At 40.5% G+C, this 19,856-nt stretch overlaps 1 protein-coding gene across 2 annotated transcripts in view; it reads left to right on the forward strand.

Moving 5' to 3' along the window:
- VPS41 (VPS41 subunit of HOPS complex) overlaps positions 1–19,856 on the forward strand; it is an 809,562-nt gene that overhangs the window by 647,749 nt on the left and 141,957 nt on the right. For both annotated transcript variants that reach the window (XM_053714423.1, XM_053714424.1), the window contains exons 17-18: positions 639–731; positions 16,340–16,467. In XM_053714423.1, coding sequence (XP_053570398.1) covers positions 639–731; positions 16,340–16,467 — 221 coding nt within the window. The remainder of the gene's footprint in view (positions 1–638; positions 732–16,339; positions 16,468–19,856) is intronic.

The following is a 19,856-nucleotide window of genomic DNA, read 5'->3' on the forward strand; positions in this document are numbered from 1 at the left end:
AAGCAGCATTCGGCTATTTTTGGCACCAGATATATTTGTGTAAAAGTAAAACAACACATAAATATCTGGATTAGCGGGCATATTCTGCGTTCATTTAGTAAACAAATTACATAAATATTTGCTGATGCCTAATTTAAATGCTCTTTTACTTAAAGGGACATAGAACATTTTGAGATTGTTATATAAAATGTAAAAATAAACTTTTCAATATATTTTCATTATTTATTTTGCCCCCCTTTTCCTATAATTAAATTCTGATAATTATGAGTTTTCTAATCCTAAAAACTGGAAGTGCACACTGTAGACCTCACAAGCCTAGCTTTGCTGCATATCTGTCCCTGATTTCCCTCAGCAGAGATGATGAGTTACTGCTAAACATTACAAGTTTTCATAACTAAATGATAATAACAAGAAATGTCTACTCCAATAAGAAGTCTGGTTGGGCTTTTCCAAATAAGACTAGTGATGAAGGTGTTTGAAAAAAAGTTGCAGCAGGCAAACTGTTAATATATTTAGAAAGTTGTCACATTTAACTGGAATGCTAATTTTTTGTAATACTAAATACAAGTGTTATAATTAACAGGTTTTTATACACCTTTAATAGTGTGTTAACTTCATATTCTCTGTCTCTCCTTTAGGCTATCAGCAAGTATCTTCCAAGAGGAGATCTGCGACTAAGACCATCGATCTATGAAATGATACTGGATGAATTCCTAAAAATTGATTATGAGGTATTATGACTAATTACATAGCTTAATTGTATTTCTTCTGTTATGTGCGATCAGTCCACGGGTCATCATTACTTCTGGGATATAACTCCTCCCCAACAGGAAATGCAAGAGGATTCACCCAGCAGAGCTGATATAGCTCCTCCCCTCTACGTCAGTCCCAGTCATTCTCTTGCACCCAACGAAGGTTGCAAGTTATTGCTAGTGTGTTAAACATGTCTGACTCAGAGAATATCTGTGTCATTTGTTCCAATGCCAAGGTGGAGCCCAATAGAAATTTATGTACTAACTGTATTGATGCTACTTTAAATAAAAGTCAATTTGTACAATGTGAACAAATTTCACCAAACTGCGAGGGAAGAGTTATGCCGACTAACTCGCCTCACGCGGCAGTACCTGCATCTCCCGCCCGGGAGGTGAGTGATATTATGGCGCCTAATACATCTGGGCGGCCATTACAGATAACATTACATGATATGGCTACTGTTATGACTGAAGTTTTGTCTAAATTACCAGAACTAAGAGGCAAGCGTGATCACTCTGGGGTGAGAACAGAGTGCGCTGACAATACTAGGGCCATGTCTGATACTGCGTCACAGCTTGCAGAGCATGAGGACGGAGAGCTTCATTCTGTGGGTGACGGTTCTGATCCAAACAGATTGGATTCAGATATTTCAAATTTTAAATTTAAATTGGAGAACCTCCGTGCATTACTAGGGGAGGTCTTAGCAGCTCTCAATGATTGTAACACCGTTGCAATACCAGAGAAAATGTGTAGGTTGGATAAATACTTTGCGGTACCGGCGAGTACTGACGTTTTTCCTATACCTAAGAGATTAACTGAAATTGTTACTAAGGAGTGGGATAGACCCGGTGTGCCGTTCTCACCCCCTCCAATATTTAGAAAGATGTTTCCAATAGACGCCACTACTCGGGACTTATGGCAAACGGTCCCTAAGGTGGAGGGAGCAGTTTCTACTTTAGCTAAGCGTACCACTATCCCGGTGGAGGATAGCTGTGCTTTTTCAGATCCAATGGATAAAAAATTAGAGGGTTACCTTAAGAAAATGTTTGTTCAACAAGGTTTTATATTGCAACCCCTTGCATGTATCGCGCCGATTACGGCTGCGGCAGCATTTTGGATTGAGTCTCTGGAAGAGAACCTTAGTTCGTCTACGCTAGACGACATTGTGGACAGGCTTAGAGTCCTTAAACTAGCCAATTCATTCATTTCGGAGGCCGTAGTACATTTAACTAAACTTACGGCTAAGAACTCTGGATTCGCCATACAGGCACGTAGAGCACTGTGGCTAAAATCCTGGTCAGCTGATGTTACTTCTAAGTCTAAATTACTTAATATACCTTTCAAGGGGCAGTCTTTATTTGGGCCCGGGTTGAAAGAAATTATCGCTGACATTACAGGAGGTAAGGGCCACGCCCTACCTCAAGACAAAGCCAAAGCTAAGGCTAGACAGTCTAATTTTCGTTCCTTTCGGAATTTCAAACCTGGAGCAGCGTCAACCTCCACTGCACCAAAACAGGAAGGAGCTGTTGCTCGTTACAGACAAGGCTGGAAACCTAACCAGTCCTGGAATAAGGGCAAACAGACCAGGAAACCTGCTGCTGCCCCAAAGACAGCATGAACCGAGAGCCCCCGATCCGAGACCGGATCTAGTGGGGGGCAGACTTTCTCTCTTCGCTCAGGCCTGGGCAAGAGATGTTCAGGATCCCTGGGCGCTGGAGATCATATCTCAGGGATACCTTCTAGACTTCAAATTATCTCCCCCAAAAGGGAGATTTCATCTGTCAAGGTTGTCAACAAACCAGATAAAGAAAGAAGCGTTTCTACGCTGTGTACAAGATCTGTTATTAATGGGAGTGATCCATCCAGTTCCGCGGTCGGAACAAGGACAAGGGTTCTACTCAAACCTGTTTGTGGTTCCCAAAAAAGAGGGAACTTTCAGGCCAATCTTAGATTTAAAGATTCTAAACAAATTCCTAAGAGTTCCATCGTTCAAAATGGAAACTATTCGGACAATCTTACCTATGATCCAAAAAGGTCAGTACATGACCACAGTGGATTTAAAAGATGCTTACCTTCACATACCGATTCACAAAGATCATCAACGGTATCTACGGTTTGCCTTCCTAGACAGGCACTACCAGTTTGTAGCTCTTCCATTCGGATTGGCTACGGCCCCAAGAATCTTCACAAAGGTTCTGGGCGCCCTTCTGGCGGTACTAAGACCGCGAGGGATTTCGGTAGCTCCGTACCTAGACGACATTCTAATACAAGCTTCAAGCTTTCAAACTGCCAAGTCTCATACAGAGTTAGTTCTGGCATTTCTAAGGTCGCATGGATGGAAAGTGAACGAAAAGAAAAGTTCTCTTTTTCCTCTCACAAGAGTTCCATTCTTGGGGACTCTTATAGATTCTGTAGAAATGAAGATTTACCTGACAGAAGACAGGTTAACAAGGCTTCAGGATGCATGCCGTGTCCTTCATTCCATTCAACACCCGTCAGTGGCTCAATGCATGGAGGTGATCGGCTTAATGGTAGCGGCAATGGACATAGTACCTTTTGCACGCCTACACCTCAGACCGCTGCAATTGTGCATGCTAAGTCAGTGGAATGGGGATTACTCAGATTTGTCCCCTACCCTGAATCTGAATCAAGAGACCAGAAATTCTCTTCTATGGTGGCTTTATCGGCCACACCTGTCCAGGGGGATGCCATTCAGCAGGCCAGACTGGACAATCGTAACAACAGACGCCAGCCTATTAGGTTGGGGCGCTGTCTGGAATTCTCTGAAGACTCAGGGATTATGGAATCAGGAGGAGAGTCTCCTTCCAATAAACATTCTGGAATTGAGGGCAGTTCTCAATGCCCTTCTAGCTTGGCCCCAATTAACAACTCAGGGGTTCATCAGGTTTCAGTCGGACAATATCACGACTGTAGCTTACATCAACCATCAGGGAGGGACAAGAAGCTCCCTAGCAATGATGGAAGTATCAAAGATAATTCGCTGGGCAGAGTCTCACTCTTGCCACCTGTCAGCAATCCACATCCCGGGAGTGGAGAACTGGGAGGCGGATTTCTTGAGTCGCCAGACTTTTCATCCGGGAGAGTGGGAACTTCATCCGGAGATTTTTGCCCAAATACTTCGACGTTGGGGCAAACCAGAGATAGATCTCATGGCGTCTCGCCAGAACGCCAAACTTCCTCACTACGGGTCCAGATCCAGGGATCCGGAAGCGGTTCTGATAGATGCTTTGACAGCACCTTGGAACTTCGGGATGGCTTATGTGTTTCCACCCTTCCCGCTGCTTCCTCGATTGATTGCGAAAATCAAACAAGAGAGAGCATCTGTGATTCTAATAGCGCCTGCATGGCCACGCAGGACTTGGTATGCAGATCTAGTGGACATGTCATCCTGTCCGCCTTGGTCTCTACCTCTGAGACAGGACCTTCTGATACAGGGTCCATTCAAACATCAAAATCTAACTTCTCTGAAACTGACTGCTTGGAAATTGAACGCTTGATTTTATCAAAGCGTGGTTTTTCTGAGTCGGTTATTGATACCCTGATCCAGGCTAGGAAGCCTGTTACCAGAAAGATTTACCATAAAATATGGCGCAAATACCTATACTGGTGCGAATCCAAACGTTACTCCTGGAGTAAGGTTAGGATCCCTAGGATATTGTCCTTTCTACAAGAAGGTCTAGAAAAGGGTTTATCGGCTAGTTCATTAAAGGGACAGATTTCAGCTCTGTCCATCTTGTTGCACAGGCGTCTGTCAGAAAATCCAGACGTCCAGGCTTTTTGTCAAGCTTTAGCTAGGATCAAGCCTGTGTTTAAAGCCGTTGCTCCGCCATGGAGTTTAAACTTAGTTCTTAACGTTTTACAAGGTGTTCCATTTGAACCCCTTCATTCCATTGATATAAAATTGTTATCGTGGAAAGTTCTATTTTTAATGGCTATTTCCTCGGCTCGAAGAGTCTCTGAGTTATCAGCCCTACATTGTGATTCTCCTTATCTGATCTTTCACTCAGACAAGGTAGTTCTGCGTACTAAACCTGGGTTCTTACCTAAGGTAGTTACTAACAGGAATATCAATCAAGAGATTGTTGTTCCATCCTTGTGTCCAAATCCTTCTTCAAAGAAGGAACGTCTTCTACACAATCTGGATGTAGTTCGTGCCCTCAAGTTCTACTTGCAGGCAACTAAAAATTTTCGCCAAACTTCTTCCTTGTTTGTCGTTTATTCTGGACAGAGGAGAGGTCAAAAAGCTTCTGCTACCTCTCTCTCTTTCTGGCTTCGTAGCATAATACGTTTAGCCTATGAGACTGCTGGACAGCAGCCTCCTGAAAGAATTACAGCTCACTCCACTAGAGCTGTGGCTTCCACTTGGGCCTTTAAGAATGAGGCCTCTGTTGAACAGATTTGCAAGGCTGCAACTTGGTCTTCGCTTCATACTTTTTCCAAATTTTACAAATTTGACACTTTTGCTTCTTCGGAGGCTATTTTTGGGAGAAAGGTTCTTCAGGCAGTGGTTCCTTCTATATAATGAGCCTGCCTATCCCTCCCGTCATCCGTGTACTTTTGCTTTGGTATTGGTATCCCAGAAGTAATGATGACCCGTGGACTGATCGCACATAACAGAAGAAAACATAATTTATGCTTACCTGATAAATTCCTTTCTTCTGTTGTGCGATCAGTCCACGGCCCGCCCTGTTTTTTAAGGCAGGTAAATATTTTTTAAATTATACTCCAGTCACCACTTCACCCTTGGTTACTCCTTTCTCGTTGATTCTTGGTCGAATGACTGGGACTGACGTAGAGGGGAGGAGCTATATCAGCTCTGCTGGGTGAATCCTCTTGCATTTCCTGTTGGGGAGGAGTTATATCCCAGAAGTAATGATGACCCGTGGACTGATCGCACAACAGAAGAAAGGAATTTATCAGGTAAGCATAAATTATGTTTTTTTATATTATATTTTTTTGTTTTATTTTTATTTTAGCTTCATTCATTAAGCTTTAGATATGCAAACATATACAGCCATGATGAATGGTTTATTTTGAATGACATTCATAATTCACAAGAGCAGAATAATGAGTATATTTTTAATTGATATACAAAAGAACAAGGTCCGGTAAGAGTCCCAAAATAGTGGTAAAAAACGATCCTTTATTCAATCAATTAAAAGTTCAAAATACAGGGAATAAGACCAGCAGACAGGTCTTACGCGTTTCGGCGCTGTGCCGTATTCATAGACCTATATTTTTAATTGCATTAGGAAACTGTCAGTGGCAAACTCATATCAGACCTCTGGCTCTACAAGTTAGCCACAGCCCTACATAATAGCTCAGATTAGTATAATCCTGCAGCCCCTCATAAACACATACCTAGATGAGACTTTAGATGAGGACCCATGAGCCCACAGCTATTTTATCAGCCAACCTCACATCTCAGATCAGAACCTAGCCATACAAACCCTCTTGCAACAACACTGCCACATCATGCTATACCCTCTGACTCAGCAATCCATACTTCACCTCAGACCCAGGGCTTTGTCCTCTCTGTCAGTCACTTTCCCACATTTGATCAAATCCTATCTTCCTTCAGCCCCTCTGTCAGTCACATTCCTAGTTTCCTACATTAGACCATTACCACATTAGATCAAACCCCATCTCCCCGCAGCCCCTCTGTTAGTCACATTCCCACATTTAATCAAACCCCATCTCCATGCAGTCCTTTTGTCAGTTACATTCCCACATTAGACCATTACCACATTAGATCAAACTCTATCTGCCCACAGCCCTTCTGTCAGTCACATTCCCACATTAGATCAAACTCTACCTCCCGCATCCCCTCTGTCAGTCACGTTCCCACATTAGATCAAACTCTATCTCCTGGCAGCCCTTCTGTCAGTCACATTCCCACATTAGATCATTCCCACATCTCCCTGCAGCCCCTCTGTTGGTCGCATTCCAACATTAGATCAAACTCCATCTCCCTGCAACACCACTTTCAGTCACATTACCACATTATTATCAAACTACATCAAACTCTATCTCTTTGCAGCCCCTCTGTCACTCACATTCCCAAATTAGATCCAACTCCATCTCCCTGCAGCCCCTCTGTCAGTCACATTCCCACATTAGATCCAACTCCATCTCCCTGCAGCCCCTCTGTCAGTCACATTCCCACATTTGTTAAAACTCTATCTCCCTGCAGCCCCTCTGTCAGTCACATTCCCACATTAGATCCAACTCCATCTCCCTGCAGCCCCTCTGTCAGTCACATTTCCACATTAGATCAAACTTCATCTCCCTGCAGCCCTTCTGTCAGTCACATTCCCACATTTGATCAAACTTCATCTCCCTGCAGCCCCTCTGTCAGTCACATTCCCACATTAGATCCAACTCCATCTCCCTGCAGCCCCTCTGTCAGTCACATTTCCACATTAGATCAAACTTCATCTCCCTGCAGCCCTTCTGTCAGTCACATTCCCACATTTGATCAAACTCCATCTCCCTGCAGCCCCTCTGTCAGTCACATTTCCACATTAGATCAAACTTCATCTCCCTGCAGCCCCTCTGTCAGTCACATTCCAACATTAGATTATTCCCACTTTAAATCAAACTCTATCTCCCTTCAGCCCCTCTGTCAGTCACATTCCAACATTAGATCCAACTCCATCTCTCTGCAGCCCCTCTGTCAGTCACATTCCAACATTAGATCCAACTCCATCTCTCTGCAGCCCCTCTGTCAGTCACATTCCCACATTAGATCAAACTCCATCTTCCTGCAGCCCCTCTGTCAGTCACATTTCCACATTAGATCAAACTTCATCTCCCTGCAGCCCTTCTGTCAGTCATATTCCCACATTTGATCAAACTCCATCTCCCTGCAGCCCCTCTGTCAGTCACATTCCAACATTAGATTATTCCCACTTTAAATCAAACTCTATCTCCCTTCAGCCCCTCTGTCAGTCACATTCCAACATTAGATCCAACTCCATCTCTCTACAGCCCCTCTGTCAGTCACATTCCCACATTAGATCAAACTCCATCTTCCTGCAGCCCCTCTGTCAGTCACATTCCCACATTTGATCAAACTTCATCTCTCTGCAGCCCCTCTGTCAGTCACATTCCAACATTAGATTATTCTCACTTTAAATCAAACTCTATCTCCCTGCAGCCCCTCTGTCAGTCACATTCCAACATTAGATCCAACTCCATCTCCCTGCAGCCCCTCTGTCAGTCACATTCCCACATTAGATCAAACCCCATCTTCCTGCAGCCTCTCTGTCAGTCACATTCCCACATTTGAAAAAACTCCATCTCCTTGCAGCCCCTCTGTCAGTCACATTTCCACATTAGATCAAACTCCATCTCCCTGCAGCCCCTCTGTCAGTCACATTCCAACATTAGATCCAACTCCATCTCCCTGCAGCCCCTCTGTCAGTCACATTCCCACATTAGATCAAACCCCATCTTCCTGCAGCCTCTCTGTCAGTCACATTCCCACATTTGAAAAAACTCCATCTCCTTGCAGCCCCTCTGTCAGTCACATTTCCACATTAGATCAAACTCCATCTCCCTGCAGCCCCTCTGTCAGTCACTTTCCCACATTAGATCAAGCTCCATCTCCCTGCAGCCCCTCTGTCAGTCACATTCCAACATTAGATCATTCCCACTTTATATCAAACCCTATCTCCCTGCAGCCTCTCTGTCAGTCACATTCCAACATTAGATCTTTCCCACTTTATATCAAACTCTATCTCCCTGCATATACTGTGAGTGCCCTGTGCACCAGCATTCAAACACCACAGCTTCTTGAGAATCAGCAGTTGGTTGTATGACACAAATTATTTTCTCACAAACACAATACACACCACCAGCAGCTTTGTGAGCAGGCATGATATTTGAATCCTGATCCTTTTGTCACTTGCAGCATATGTGTGTATGTAGCTGAAACAGTTATAACTTTTACTACAAGCATTTTCACTAATGGATGTATATTGCAAAAATGCTTCTATTTAAAATTAAAATATACCAATGCACATTTCTAGTTTGAACTTTCTATTTTTCCTACATTTTCATTGTTATATACCTGTTTTGTGAAGCTGATTTTTGTTGATTCTATAACATGATGTTGTTGGGGGGTTTTTTTTTGTTTGTTTGTTGTTTTTTTAGCAAAATGACAGAAAATTGTAATATATTTTTAATTACCATTTTTTAGATGAAAAAAATAACTTTCTAGCCCCAATGCATTTTTTTTTCAAATTTGTGGTTCTGCTTAAAGGGACACTGAACCCACATTTTTTCTTTCATGATTCAGATAGAGCATGACATTTTAATCAACTTTCTAATTTATTCCTATTATTAATTTTTCTTCATTCTCTTGCTATCTTTATTTTAAAAGCAGGAATGTAAATCTTAACAACCAGCCCATTTTAGGTTCAGCACCATGGATAGCGCTCTCTTATTAGAGGCTAACATTTACCTACCAATAAGCAAGCATAACCCAGGTTCTCAACCAAAAATGGGCCGGCTCCTATGCATCACATTCCTGCTTTTTAAATAAAGATAGCAAGAGAACAAAGAAAATTTGATAATAGGAGTAAATTAGAAAGTTGCTTAAAATTGCATGCTCTATCTGAATCATGAAAGAAAAAAATTGGGTTTAGTGTCCCTTTAACTGAAAACAGCCACCTGTCCCAAATGATGTTCTCTTCTGTGTTTACGAAGCTGCCGCACATGTCATGGGACACAGGTTTGTGATCCACTGTTTACGGTGTCCTGTGAAAGTTTGGAAGGAAGCTTGCATGCATGTGCAGTTTTGCATATTAAAGGGGCATGAACCCCAACATTTTTCTTTCATGATTTAGGTTGAACATGCAATTTTAAACAACTTTCCAGTTTACTTCTATTATCAAATGTTTCATTCTCTTGGTATCATTTGTTGAAGGAGCAGCAATGTACTACCAGTTTCTAACTGAACACATGGGTGAGCCAATGGCAATCGTTGTATATATGCAGCCACCAATCAGCAGCTAGAACCTAGGTTCTTTGCTGCTCCTGAGCTTTCCTAGATAAACCTTTCAGCAAAGGATAACGAGAGAAGGAAGAAAATTAAATAATAGAAGTAAATTGGAAAGTTCTTTAAAATATTATGCTCTGTCTAGATCATTGATGTCTAATTATGACTTTACTGTCCCTTTAAAAAAACAGTATATAAAAATACAAATGCATAATATAGTTAGAGACGTATGATATATTATTAGCAGCAATCAATCTATTATTTGAATATTTTTGTTCCTAACTTGGCTGTCCCTTTGATTCAAAACCACTATTTTTAGTTTATATCTCATTGTTGGTCATGTAATGAGAGCAAGCCTGCAGGAATGAATTATGCAAAGCTGGTAGGTCTATTTGGGCTGGATCAGGAAGAATAAAGGCACCCACACATATGGATAAGGCATGAGGAATCCAAATGGGTTACCCCAAGTCACAAGCTGTCAAGTACCATATCATATTCTAGCATAATCAGTAGTTGAAGTATTTTTCTGTTTCAAGTAGGAAGTGCAAAATGGCTTTAAATAGCAACCTGGGTATGAAGGATTTGCTGAAAAACAAGCTAATTTTGGCATATCCTTCAGTAGTCTGTTTGTTAATTTACCAGATGCATCTTTCAATGGAGACTGCATAATTGGGACTTCTAAGTTCAGCTACAAATCTTACAGCAATGTAAAAAAATCTGGATTCAAGCTTTGATTTATACACAGCTGTAAAACCCATGACACATTTCCATTGTTTGGAGATATTCTGCACTACTGTTAGTTTCCACACAGAAATAGGAGAGAATTAGAATCTTCGGGCTATGGGGTTTATGAAAGTACTGTAAAATGGGATTATTATAAGCAATTTCTATCATTTCAGTGTAAAGCAACAGATTGAAATATGTAAGGTAAAAATCACTCTAGTGACCATATGTTACATTGTGTCTAATTGTATGTGTATCATTAAAGGGACACTAAACCCATTTTTATTTAAAAAAACCCAGCAGGATTGTAAAGCTTAGGAGTTGGCCCAATTTTTATAGCTTAAAGGGACATTGAACCTAGATTTTTTCTTTTGTGATTCCGATAGAGCAGGCAATTTTAAGCAACTTTCTAATTTACTCCTATTATCAAATTTTCTTTATTCTCTTGGTATGTTTATTTGAAATGCAAAAATGTAAGTTTAGATGCCGGCCCATTTTTAGTGAACAAACTGGGTTGTCCTTGCTGATTGGACAGCACCAATAAACAAGTGCTGTCTATGGTACTGAACCAAAAATTTGCTGGCTCCTTAGCTTAGAGTCCTTCTTTTACAAATAAAGATAGCAAGAGAATGAAGAAAAATTGATAATAGGAGTAAATTAGAAAGTTGCTTAAAATTGCATGCTCTATCTAAATCATTAAAGAAAAATTTGGGTTCAGTGTCCCTTTAACATATAATGCAAAAAGTCTTGGATGCCTTGACAGTCAAACAATAAGGCAATACATTACTTAGAGTGTATTACTGCCTTCCAATACAGCAAAAGTGTTAAAGTTACAATCTCAGATAGAGCATGCAATTTTAAGACACTTTTAAATTAGCTTATATTATCAAATTGTCTTTGTTCTTATTGCATCCTTTTGTTGACAAGCCTATGTACATATCCTCAGCACACTACTAGAAGCTAGCAGGCGACAGGTGTCTAAACACATTTGTTTCTTGTAATCAGCCTTAGTAGATGTGTTCAACTACCCAGTACTGCATTGTTACTCTGGAGCTGACTTTAACTATGGGTTTAATCCCTTTACAGATAAATATATTCCACTCTAACATATTACACACATTTTCTTTTTGCCATTTTGTGTCCCTTTCAAATGTAAAATAAAAACATAAAAGATGATTTAAAATGTCATTAAGGGGACATTCTAGGTGCATGCTCTATAATTCGTTAGAGCATGTCATTTTTGTACTACTACCCCTCAAAATCTATGGCCTAGATTTAGAGTTTGGCGGTAGCCGTGAAAACCAGCGTTAGAGGCTCCTAACGCTGGTTTTAGGCTACCGCCGGTATTTGGAGTCAGTCAGGAAAGGGTCTAACGCTCACTTTCCAGACGCGACTTTTCCATACCGCAGATCCCCTTACGTCAATTGCGTATCCTATCTTTTCAATGGGATCTTTCTAACTCCGGTATTTAGAGTCGTGTCTGAAGTGAGCGTTAGAATTCTAACGACAAAACTCCAGCCGCAGAAAAAAGTCAGTAGTTAAGAGCTTTCTGGGCTAACGCCGGTTCATAAAGCTCTTAACTACTGTGCTCTAAAGTACACTAACACCCATAAACTACCTATGTACCCCTAAACCGAGGTCCCCCCACACCGCCGCCACTCGATTAAATTTTTTTAACCCCTAATCTGCCGACCGCCACCTACGTTATCCTTATGTACCCCTAATCTGCTGCCCCTAACACCGCCGACCCCTATATTATATTTATTAACCTTTAATCTGCCCCCCACAACGTTGCCGCCAGCTACCTACACTTATTAACCCCTAACCTGCCGTCCGCACGCCGCCGCCAGCTACATTATAGCTATGTACCCCTAATCTGCTGCCCCTAACACCGCCGACCCCTATATTAAATTTATTAACCCCTAATCTGCCCCCCACAACGTCGCCTCCACCTGCCTACACTTATTAACCCCTAATCTGCCGAGCGGACCGCACCGCTATTATAATAAAGTTATTAACCCCTAATCCGCCTCACTCCCGCCTCAATAACCCTATAATAAATAGTATTAACCCCTAATCTGCCCTCCCTAACATCGCCGACACCTAACTTCAAGTATTAACCCCTAATCTGCTGATCGGAGCTCACCGCTACTCTAATAAATTTTTTAACCCCTAAAGCTAATTTTAAACCTAACCCTAACACCCCCCTAAATTAAATATAATTTTATTCTAACGAAATAAATTAACTCTTATTAAATAAATTATTCCTATTTAAATCTAAATACTTACCTGTAAAATAAACCCTAATATAGCTACAATATAAATTATAATTATATTATAGCTATTTTAGGATTAATATTTATTTTACAGGTAACTTTGTATTTATTTTAACCAGGTACAATAGCTATTAAATAGTTAAGAACTATTTAATAGCTAGAATAGTTAAAATAATTACAAAATTACCAGTAAAATAAATCCTAACCTAAGTTACAATTAAACCTAACACTACACTATCAATAAATTAATTAAATTAAAATACCTACAATTATCTACAATTAAACCTAACACTACACTATCAATAAATTAATTAAATTAAAATACCTACAATTATCTACAATTAAACCTAACACTACACTATCAATAAATGAATTAAATACAATATCTACAAATAAATACAATGAAATAAACTAACTAAAGTACAAAAAATAAAAAAGAACTAAGTTACAAAAAATAAAAAAATATTTACAAACATTAGAAAAATATTACAACAATTTTAAACTAATTACACCTACTCTAAGCCCCTAATAAAATAACAAAGCCCCCCAAAATAAAAAAATGCCCTACCCTATTCTAAATTAAAAAAGTTCAAAGCTCTTTTACCTTACCAGCCCTGAACAGGGCCCTTTGCGGAGCATGCCCCAAAGAATTCAGCTCTTTTGCCTGTAAAAAAAACACATACAATACCCCCCCCCCCAACATTACAACCCACCACCCACATACCCCTAATCTAACCCAAACCCCCCTTAAATAAACCTAACACTAAGCCCCTGAAGATCTTCCTACCTTATCTTCACCATACCAGGTTCACTGATCGATCCAGAAGAGCTCCTCCGATGTCTTGATCCAAGCCCAAGTGAGGGGCTGAAGATGTCCATGATCCGGCTGAAGTCTTCATCCAAGCGGGAGCTGAAGAGGTCCATGATCCGGCTGAAGTCTTCTATCAACGGCATCTTCAATCTTCTTTCTTCGGGAGCCATCATCTTCCAGCCGACGCAGAACATCCTCTTCTCCCGACGCCTACTCGCCAAATGACGGTTCCTTTAAATGACGTCATTCAAGATGGCGTCCCTCGAATTCCGATTGGCTGATAGGATTCTATCAGCCAATCGGAATTAAGGTAGGAATATTCTGATTGGCTGATGGAATCAGCCAATCAGAATCAAGTTCAATCCGATTGGCTGATCCAATCAGCCAATCAGATTGAGCTCGCATTCTGTTGGCTGTTCCGATCAGCTAATAGAATGCAAGCTCAATCTGATTGGCTGATTGGATCAGCCAATCGGATTGAACTTGATTCTGATTGGCTGATTCCATCAGCCAATCAGAATTTTCCTACCTTAATTCCGATTTGCTGATAGAATCCTATCAGCCAATCGGAATTCGAGGGACGCCATCTTGGATGACGTCCCTTAAAGGAACTGTCATTCTTCAGTTGGACGTCGTCGGAAGAAGATGGGTCCGCGCTGGAGGTCTTCACGATGGAGCCGGTCCTCATTGGATGAAGATAGAAGATGCCGCTTGGAAGAAGATGGTTGCCGGTCCGGATCTACTCTTCTTCCCGGATAGGATGAAGACTTTGGACCCTCTTCTGGACTTCTTCAGCCGTCGGATGATGGATGTCTAGCCCCCGCTTGGGCTTGGATGAAGATTTTGGAGCCAGGACGGATCGGTGATACCCGGTGAGGTGAAGATAAGGTAGGAAGATCTTCAGGGGCTTAGTGTTAGGTTTATTTAAGGGGGTTTGGGTTAGATTAGGGGTATGTGGGTGGTGGGTTGTAATGTGGGGGGGGGGGTATTGTATGTGTTTTTTTACAGGCAAAAGAGCTGAATTTCTTGGGGCATGCCCCGCAAAGGGCCCTGTTCAGGGCTGGTAAGGTAAAAGAGCTTTGAACTTTTGTAATTTAGAATAGGGTAGGGCATTTTTTTATTTTGGGGTCTTTGTTATTTTATTAGGGGGCTTAGAGTAGGTGTAATTAGTTTAAAATTGTTTTTTTTGTAACTTAGTTCTTTTTTATTTTTTGTACTTTAGTTAGTTTATTTAATTGTATTTATTTGTAGATATTGTATTTAATTCATTTATTGATAGTGTAGTGTTAGGTTTAATTGTAGATAATTGTAGGTATTGTATTTAATTAATTTATTGATAGTCTAGTGTTAGGTTTAATTGTAACTTAGGTTAGGATTTATTTTACAGGTAATTTTGTAATTATTTTAACTATTTTAGCTATTAAATAGTTCTTAACTATTTAATAGCTATTGTACCTGGTTAAAATAAATACAAAGTTACCTGTAAAATAAATATAAATCCTAAAATAGCTATAATATAATTATAATTTATATATTAGCTGTATTAGGATTTATTTTACAGGTAAGTATTTAGCTTTAAATAGGAATAATTTATTTAATAAGAGTTAATTAATTTCGTTAGATTTAAATTATATTTAATTTAGGGGGGTGTTAGTGTTAGGGTTAGACTTAGCTTTAGGGGTTAATACATTTATTAGAATAGCGGTGAGCTCCAGTCGGCAGATTAGGGGTTAATGTTTGAAGCTAGGTGTCGGCGATGTTAGGGAGGGCAGATTAGGGGTTAATACTATTTATTATAGGGTTAGTGAGGCGGATTAGGGGTTAATAACTTTATTATAATAGCGGTGCGGTCCGCTCGGCAGATTAGGGGTTAATAAGTGTAGGCAGGTGGAGACGACGTTGTGGGGGGCAGATTAGGGGTTAATAAATATAATATAGGGGTCGGCGGTGTTAGGGGCAGCAGATTAGGGGTACATAGGGATAATGTAAGTAGCGGCGGTTTACGGAGCGGCAGATTAGGGGTTAAAAAAATATGCAGGGGTCAACGATAGCGGGGGCGGCAGATTAGGGGTTAATAAGTGTAAGGTTAGGGGTGTTTAGACTCGGGGTACATGTTAGAGTGTTAGGTGCAGACGTAGGAAGTGTTTCCCCATAGCAAACAATGGGGCTGTGTTAGGAGCTGAACGCGGCTTTTTTGCAGGTGTTAGGTTTTTTTCAGCTCAAACAGCCCCATTGTTTTCTATGGGGGAATCGTGCACGAGCACGTTTTTGAAGCTGGCCGCGTCTGTAAGCAACTCTGGTATCGAGAGTTGCAGTGGCGGTAAATATGCCTGTACGCTCCCTTTTTGGAGCCTAACGCAGCCATTCTGTGAACTCTCAATACCAGAGGTATTTAAAAGGTGCGGCGAGAAAAAAGCCAGCGTTAGCTACGCGGGTCGTTACCGACAAAACTCTAAATCTAGGCCTATGTGTTTAACTTCTAATATCCAAAGGGGATAAATAAGTATGTAAAGTCTTTCTCAGGAGTCGCAGAGAACTGCTGGACCCGAGCAGGACAGATCAGGAACCCCATCAGCTGCTAAACATTTTTTGGTGCCACTTATTTTATGTGTGGAGAAAGCACAAATCCAATGCTTGTAAAATGTTATATAATGTATATATATTAGCTGTATTATTCTTGTCTTTTAATCATGTTTCACTGCATGTTTTTATAGAATTATAGAACTATAACTGAAATGTCTTGTTTTCTAGGGTTTTGCTACACTAATAAGAGAATGGCCAGGAGACCTTTACAACAACAAAACTATAGTTCAAGCGCTTAAAAGCCACCTCAACAAAGATCCAAACAACAGAACATTGCTGAAGGCTCTGGCTGAATTGTAAGTACATTTTATTGGTAGGGGCATAAGCTCAGGAGAGTGCACGTGTCTTGAGCCCTATATGGCAGCAGTTTTGCAATAATGTTATCCAAATGTAGTGTAAAAAATAAATTAAAGTGAAGGTAAAGTTTTTACTTACAGAACAGAGCACTGTATTTGTTAATATTAATATAACACAATCGCTAAGTTTTTTTCTTACATCTCTAGTTTAAAAAATATATATCTTTATAAATCCCTACCGTTTTGCTTGTGACTCCTCCCAACCCCTATTTTCTGGTTTTCAGTTTAGTGACGTATAGAGCAGTCCCACCCACTCTCCCGATGCAGCTTCTAACTGCGCATGCGCTGCTCGACGAATTCTCTTTAATCTGCAAATGCGATAATCATCAATGCTTTTTTCAGTATTGGAATTCCTGTTACAAATACGCATGCGCAAATGAATTAAGCGAGCGTGGATTCCGATTGGAAGAATAATTTAATCGCGCATGCGCAAATGAATTAAGGGGCGGATGACGTGGATTGACGGCCGCCTAATGGCCAGAATTTCAATTGGTTTCTAGAATAACGTGATCGACACAAACCCCCCAAAAAAAATTAACGGGTTGAGTTGGTGGATCATTTATGAATAACTTCATATATACACAATGATATGATGAATGAAAGTCATATTGATTTGACAAACAGAATGCTATAATACATCGACAATAAGGTAACTTTACCTTCACTTTCAATTTAAATAGATGAATAATACATATTGCAATGCTTTCTATGAAGTATAAGCAACTGCTTAGTGCAAACAATGAAACAAACTGTTTAACATCTCTTTAAAGGGATAGATAAAAAGGTCTAAATTGAAATGTGCATGGGAGCATTTTAATTTGAAATAGAAACATTTTTGTAATATATTTCCATTAGCAAAAATGCTTCTAGTAAAACTTATTTCTGCTTTTTAGCGGCATACACACATATGCTGAGAAGACCATACACCAGTATTCAAACACCACGTCTGCCCAGAGAGTCAGCAGTGGCTTTTATGACACAAAGAGAAGTATTCACAGACGTAATACAAACCACTGCCATCTCTCTGAGCATTGTGTTTGAATACTGTGTACAGCTGTCAGAGCATATGTGCGTATGCCCCTGAAAAACTGTAATAACTTTTACTAGAAACATTTTTGCTAATAGAAGCATAATGCAAACTGAAATGTGCCCATGCAGATTTTCATTTTGACCTATCCGTTACTGTAATGTGGGATATATCACTCTGTGGTTGCTAAATGATAGGTTTAAAGGGCTATAATTAAAGGGACATCAAACCCATGAAATCTAACATTTTTCTTTCATGATTCAGATAGAGCATACAATTTTAAACAACTGTCCAATTTACTTCTATTATCAATTTTCTTTTAGTTCTCTTGGCATATTTTGCTGAAAAACATAATTTATGCTTACCTGATAAATTTATTTCTCTTGTAGTGTATCCAGTCCACGGATCATCCATTACTTATGGAATATATTCTCCTTCCCAACAGGAAGTTGCAAGAGTCCACCCACAGCAAAGCTGCTATATAGCTCCTCCCCTAACTGCCATACTCAGTCATTCGACCGAAAACATGCAGAGAAAGGAAAAACCATAGGGTGCAGTGGTGACTGTAGTTCAAATGAAAAAATTACCTGCCTTAAAGTGACAGGGCGGGCCGTGGACTGGATACACTACAAGAGAAATAAATTTATCAGGTAAGCATAAATTATGTTTTCTCTTGTTAAGTGTATCCAGTCCACGGATCATCCATTACTTATGGAATACCAATACCAAAGCTAAAGTACACGGATGATGGGAGGGACAAGGCAGGTACTTAAACGGAAGTTACCACTGCCTGTAAGAAACCCTTTCTCCCAAAAATAGCCTCCGAAGAAGCAAGGTATCAAATTGGTTAAATTTGAAAAAGTATGAAGCGCAGACCAAGACTCCGACTTGTAAATCTGTTCAACAGAAGCCACATTTAAAAAAGGCCCAAGTGAAAACCACAGCTCTAGTAGAATGAGCTGTAATCCCTTCAGGAGGCTGCTGTCCAGCAGTCTCATAAGCTAAATGAATTATGCTTTTTAACCAAAAAGACAGAGAGGCTGCCGAAGTCTTTTGACCTCTCCTCTGTCCAGAATAGACAACAAACAAGGTGAACGTTTGATGAAAACTGTAGTAGCTTGTAAGTAAAACTTTAAAGCACAAACCACGTCCAATATTGTGTAATAGACGTCCCTTCTTTGAGGAAGGATTAGGATACAAGCATGGAACAACTATCTCTTGAGTGATGTTCTTGTTAGATACCACCTTAGGAAAAAACCCAGGTTGGTACGCAGGACTACCTTATCCGTACGAAGGACCAGATAAGGAGAATCACATTGTAACACAGATAACTTGGAGACTCTACGAGTCGAGGAAATAGCTACCCAAAAGGAACTTTCCAAGATAAAGATTGATATCTATGGAACAAAAAAGGTTCAAACGGAACTTCTTGAAGAACCTTAAGAACCAGGTTTAAGCTCCATGGTGGAGCAACAGTTTTAAACACAGGCTTGGATCTAACCAAAGCCTGACCAAATGCCTGAACGTCTAGAATACCTGCCAGACCATTGTGCAAAAAAATAGACAGAGTAAAAATCTGTCCCTTTTAAGGAATTAGCTGACAACCCTTTTCTCCAAAACATCTTGGAGAAAAGATAATATCCTGGGAATCCAGACTTTACTCCATGAGTAACCCTTGGATTCATAACAATCAGATATTTACACCATATCTATGTTCAATTTTCCTAGAGACAGGCTTTCATGTCTGTATTAAGGTATCAATGACTGACTCTGAGAAGCCATGCTTTGATGACATCAAGCGTTCAGTCTCCAGGCAGTCCATCTCAGATTGATTCTATTTAGATGGTTGAAAGGACCCTGAGGTAGAGGGACCTGTCTCAGAAGCAGAGACTGTGATGGAAAGGATGACATGTCCACCAGATCTGCATACCAGGTCCTGCGTGGCTACGCAGGCGCTGACAAAAACACCAAAGCCCTCTCCTGCTTGGTCTTGACCTCCGGAGGAAATCCCACTCCCCCGGAAGAAAAGTCTGACGACTTAGAAAAACCACCTCCCAGTTCTCAACACCTGGGATATGGATAGCTGATAGACAAGAGTGAGTCTCTGTCCAGTGAATTATTATAAGACTTCTAACATCGCTAGGGAACTTCTGTTCCCCCTTGATGGCTGATGTAAACCCCAGTCGTGTATATTGTCCGACTGAATATGATGTACCTCAGAGTTGCTAACTGAGGCCAAGTCTGAAGAGCATGGAATATCACTCCCAGTTCCAGAATATTTATTAGAAGGAGGGTCTCCTCC

This window comes from Bombina bombina, chromosome 5 (genome assembly GCF_027579735.1).
Source record: "Bombina bombina isolate aBomBom1 chromosome 5, aBomBom1.pri, whole genome shotgun sequence".
In the NCBI taxonomy this organism is placed as follows: Eukaryota; Metazoa; Chordata; class Amphibia; order Anura; family Bombinatoridae; genus Bombina; species Bombina bombina.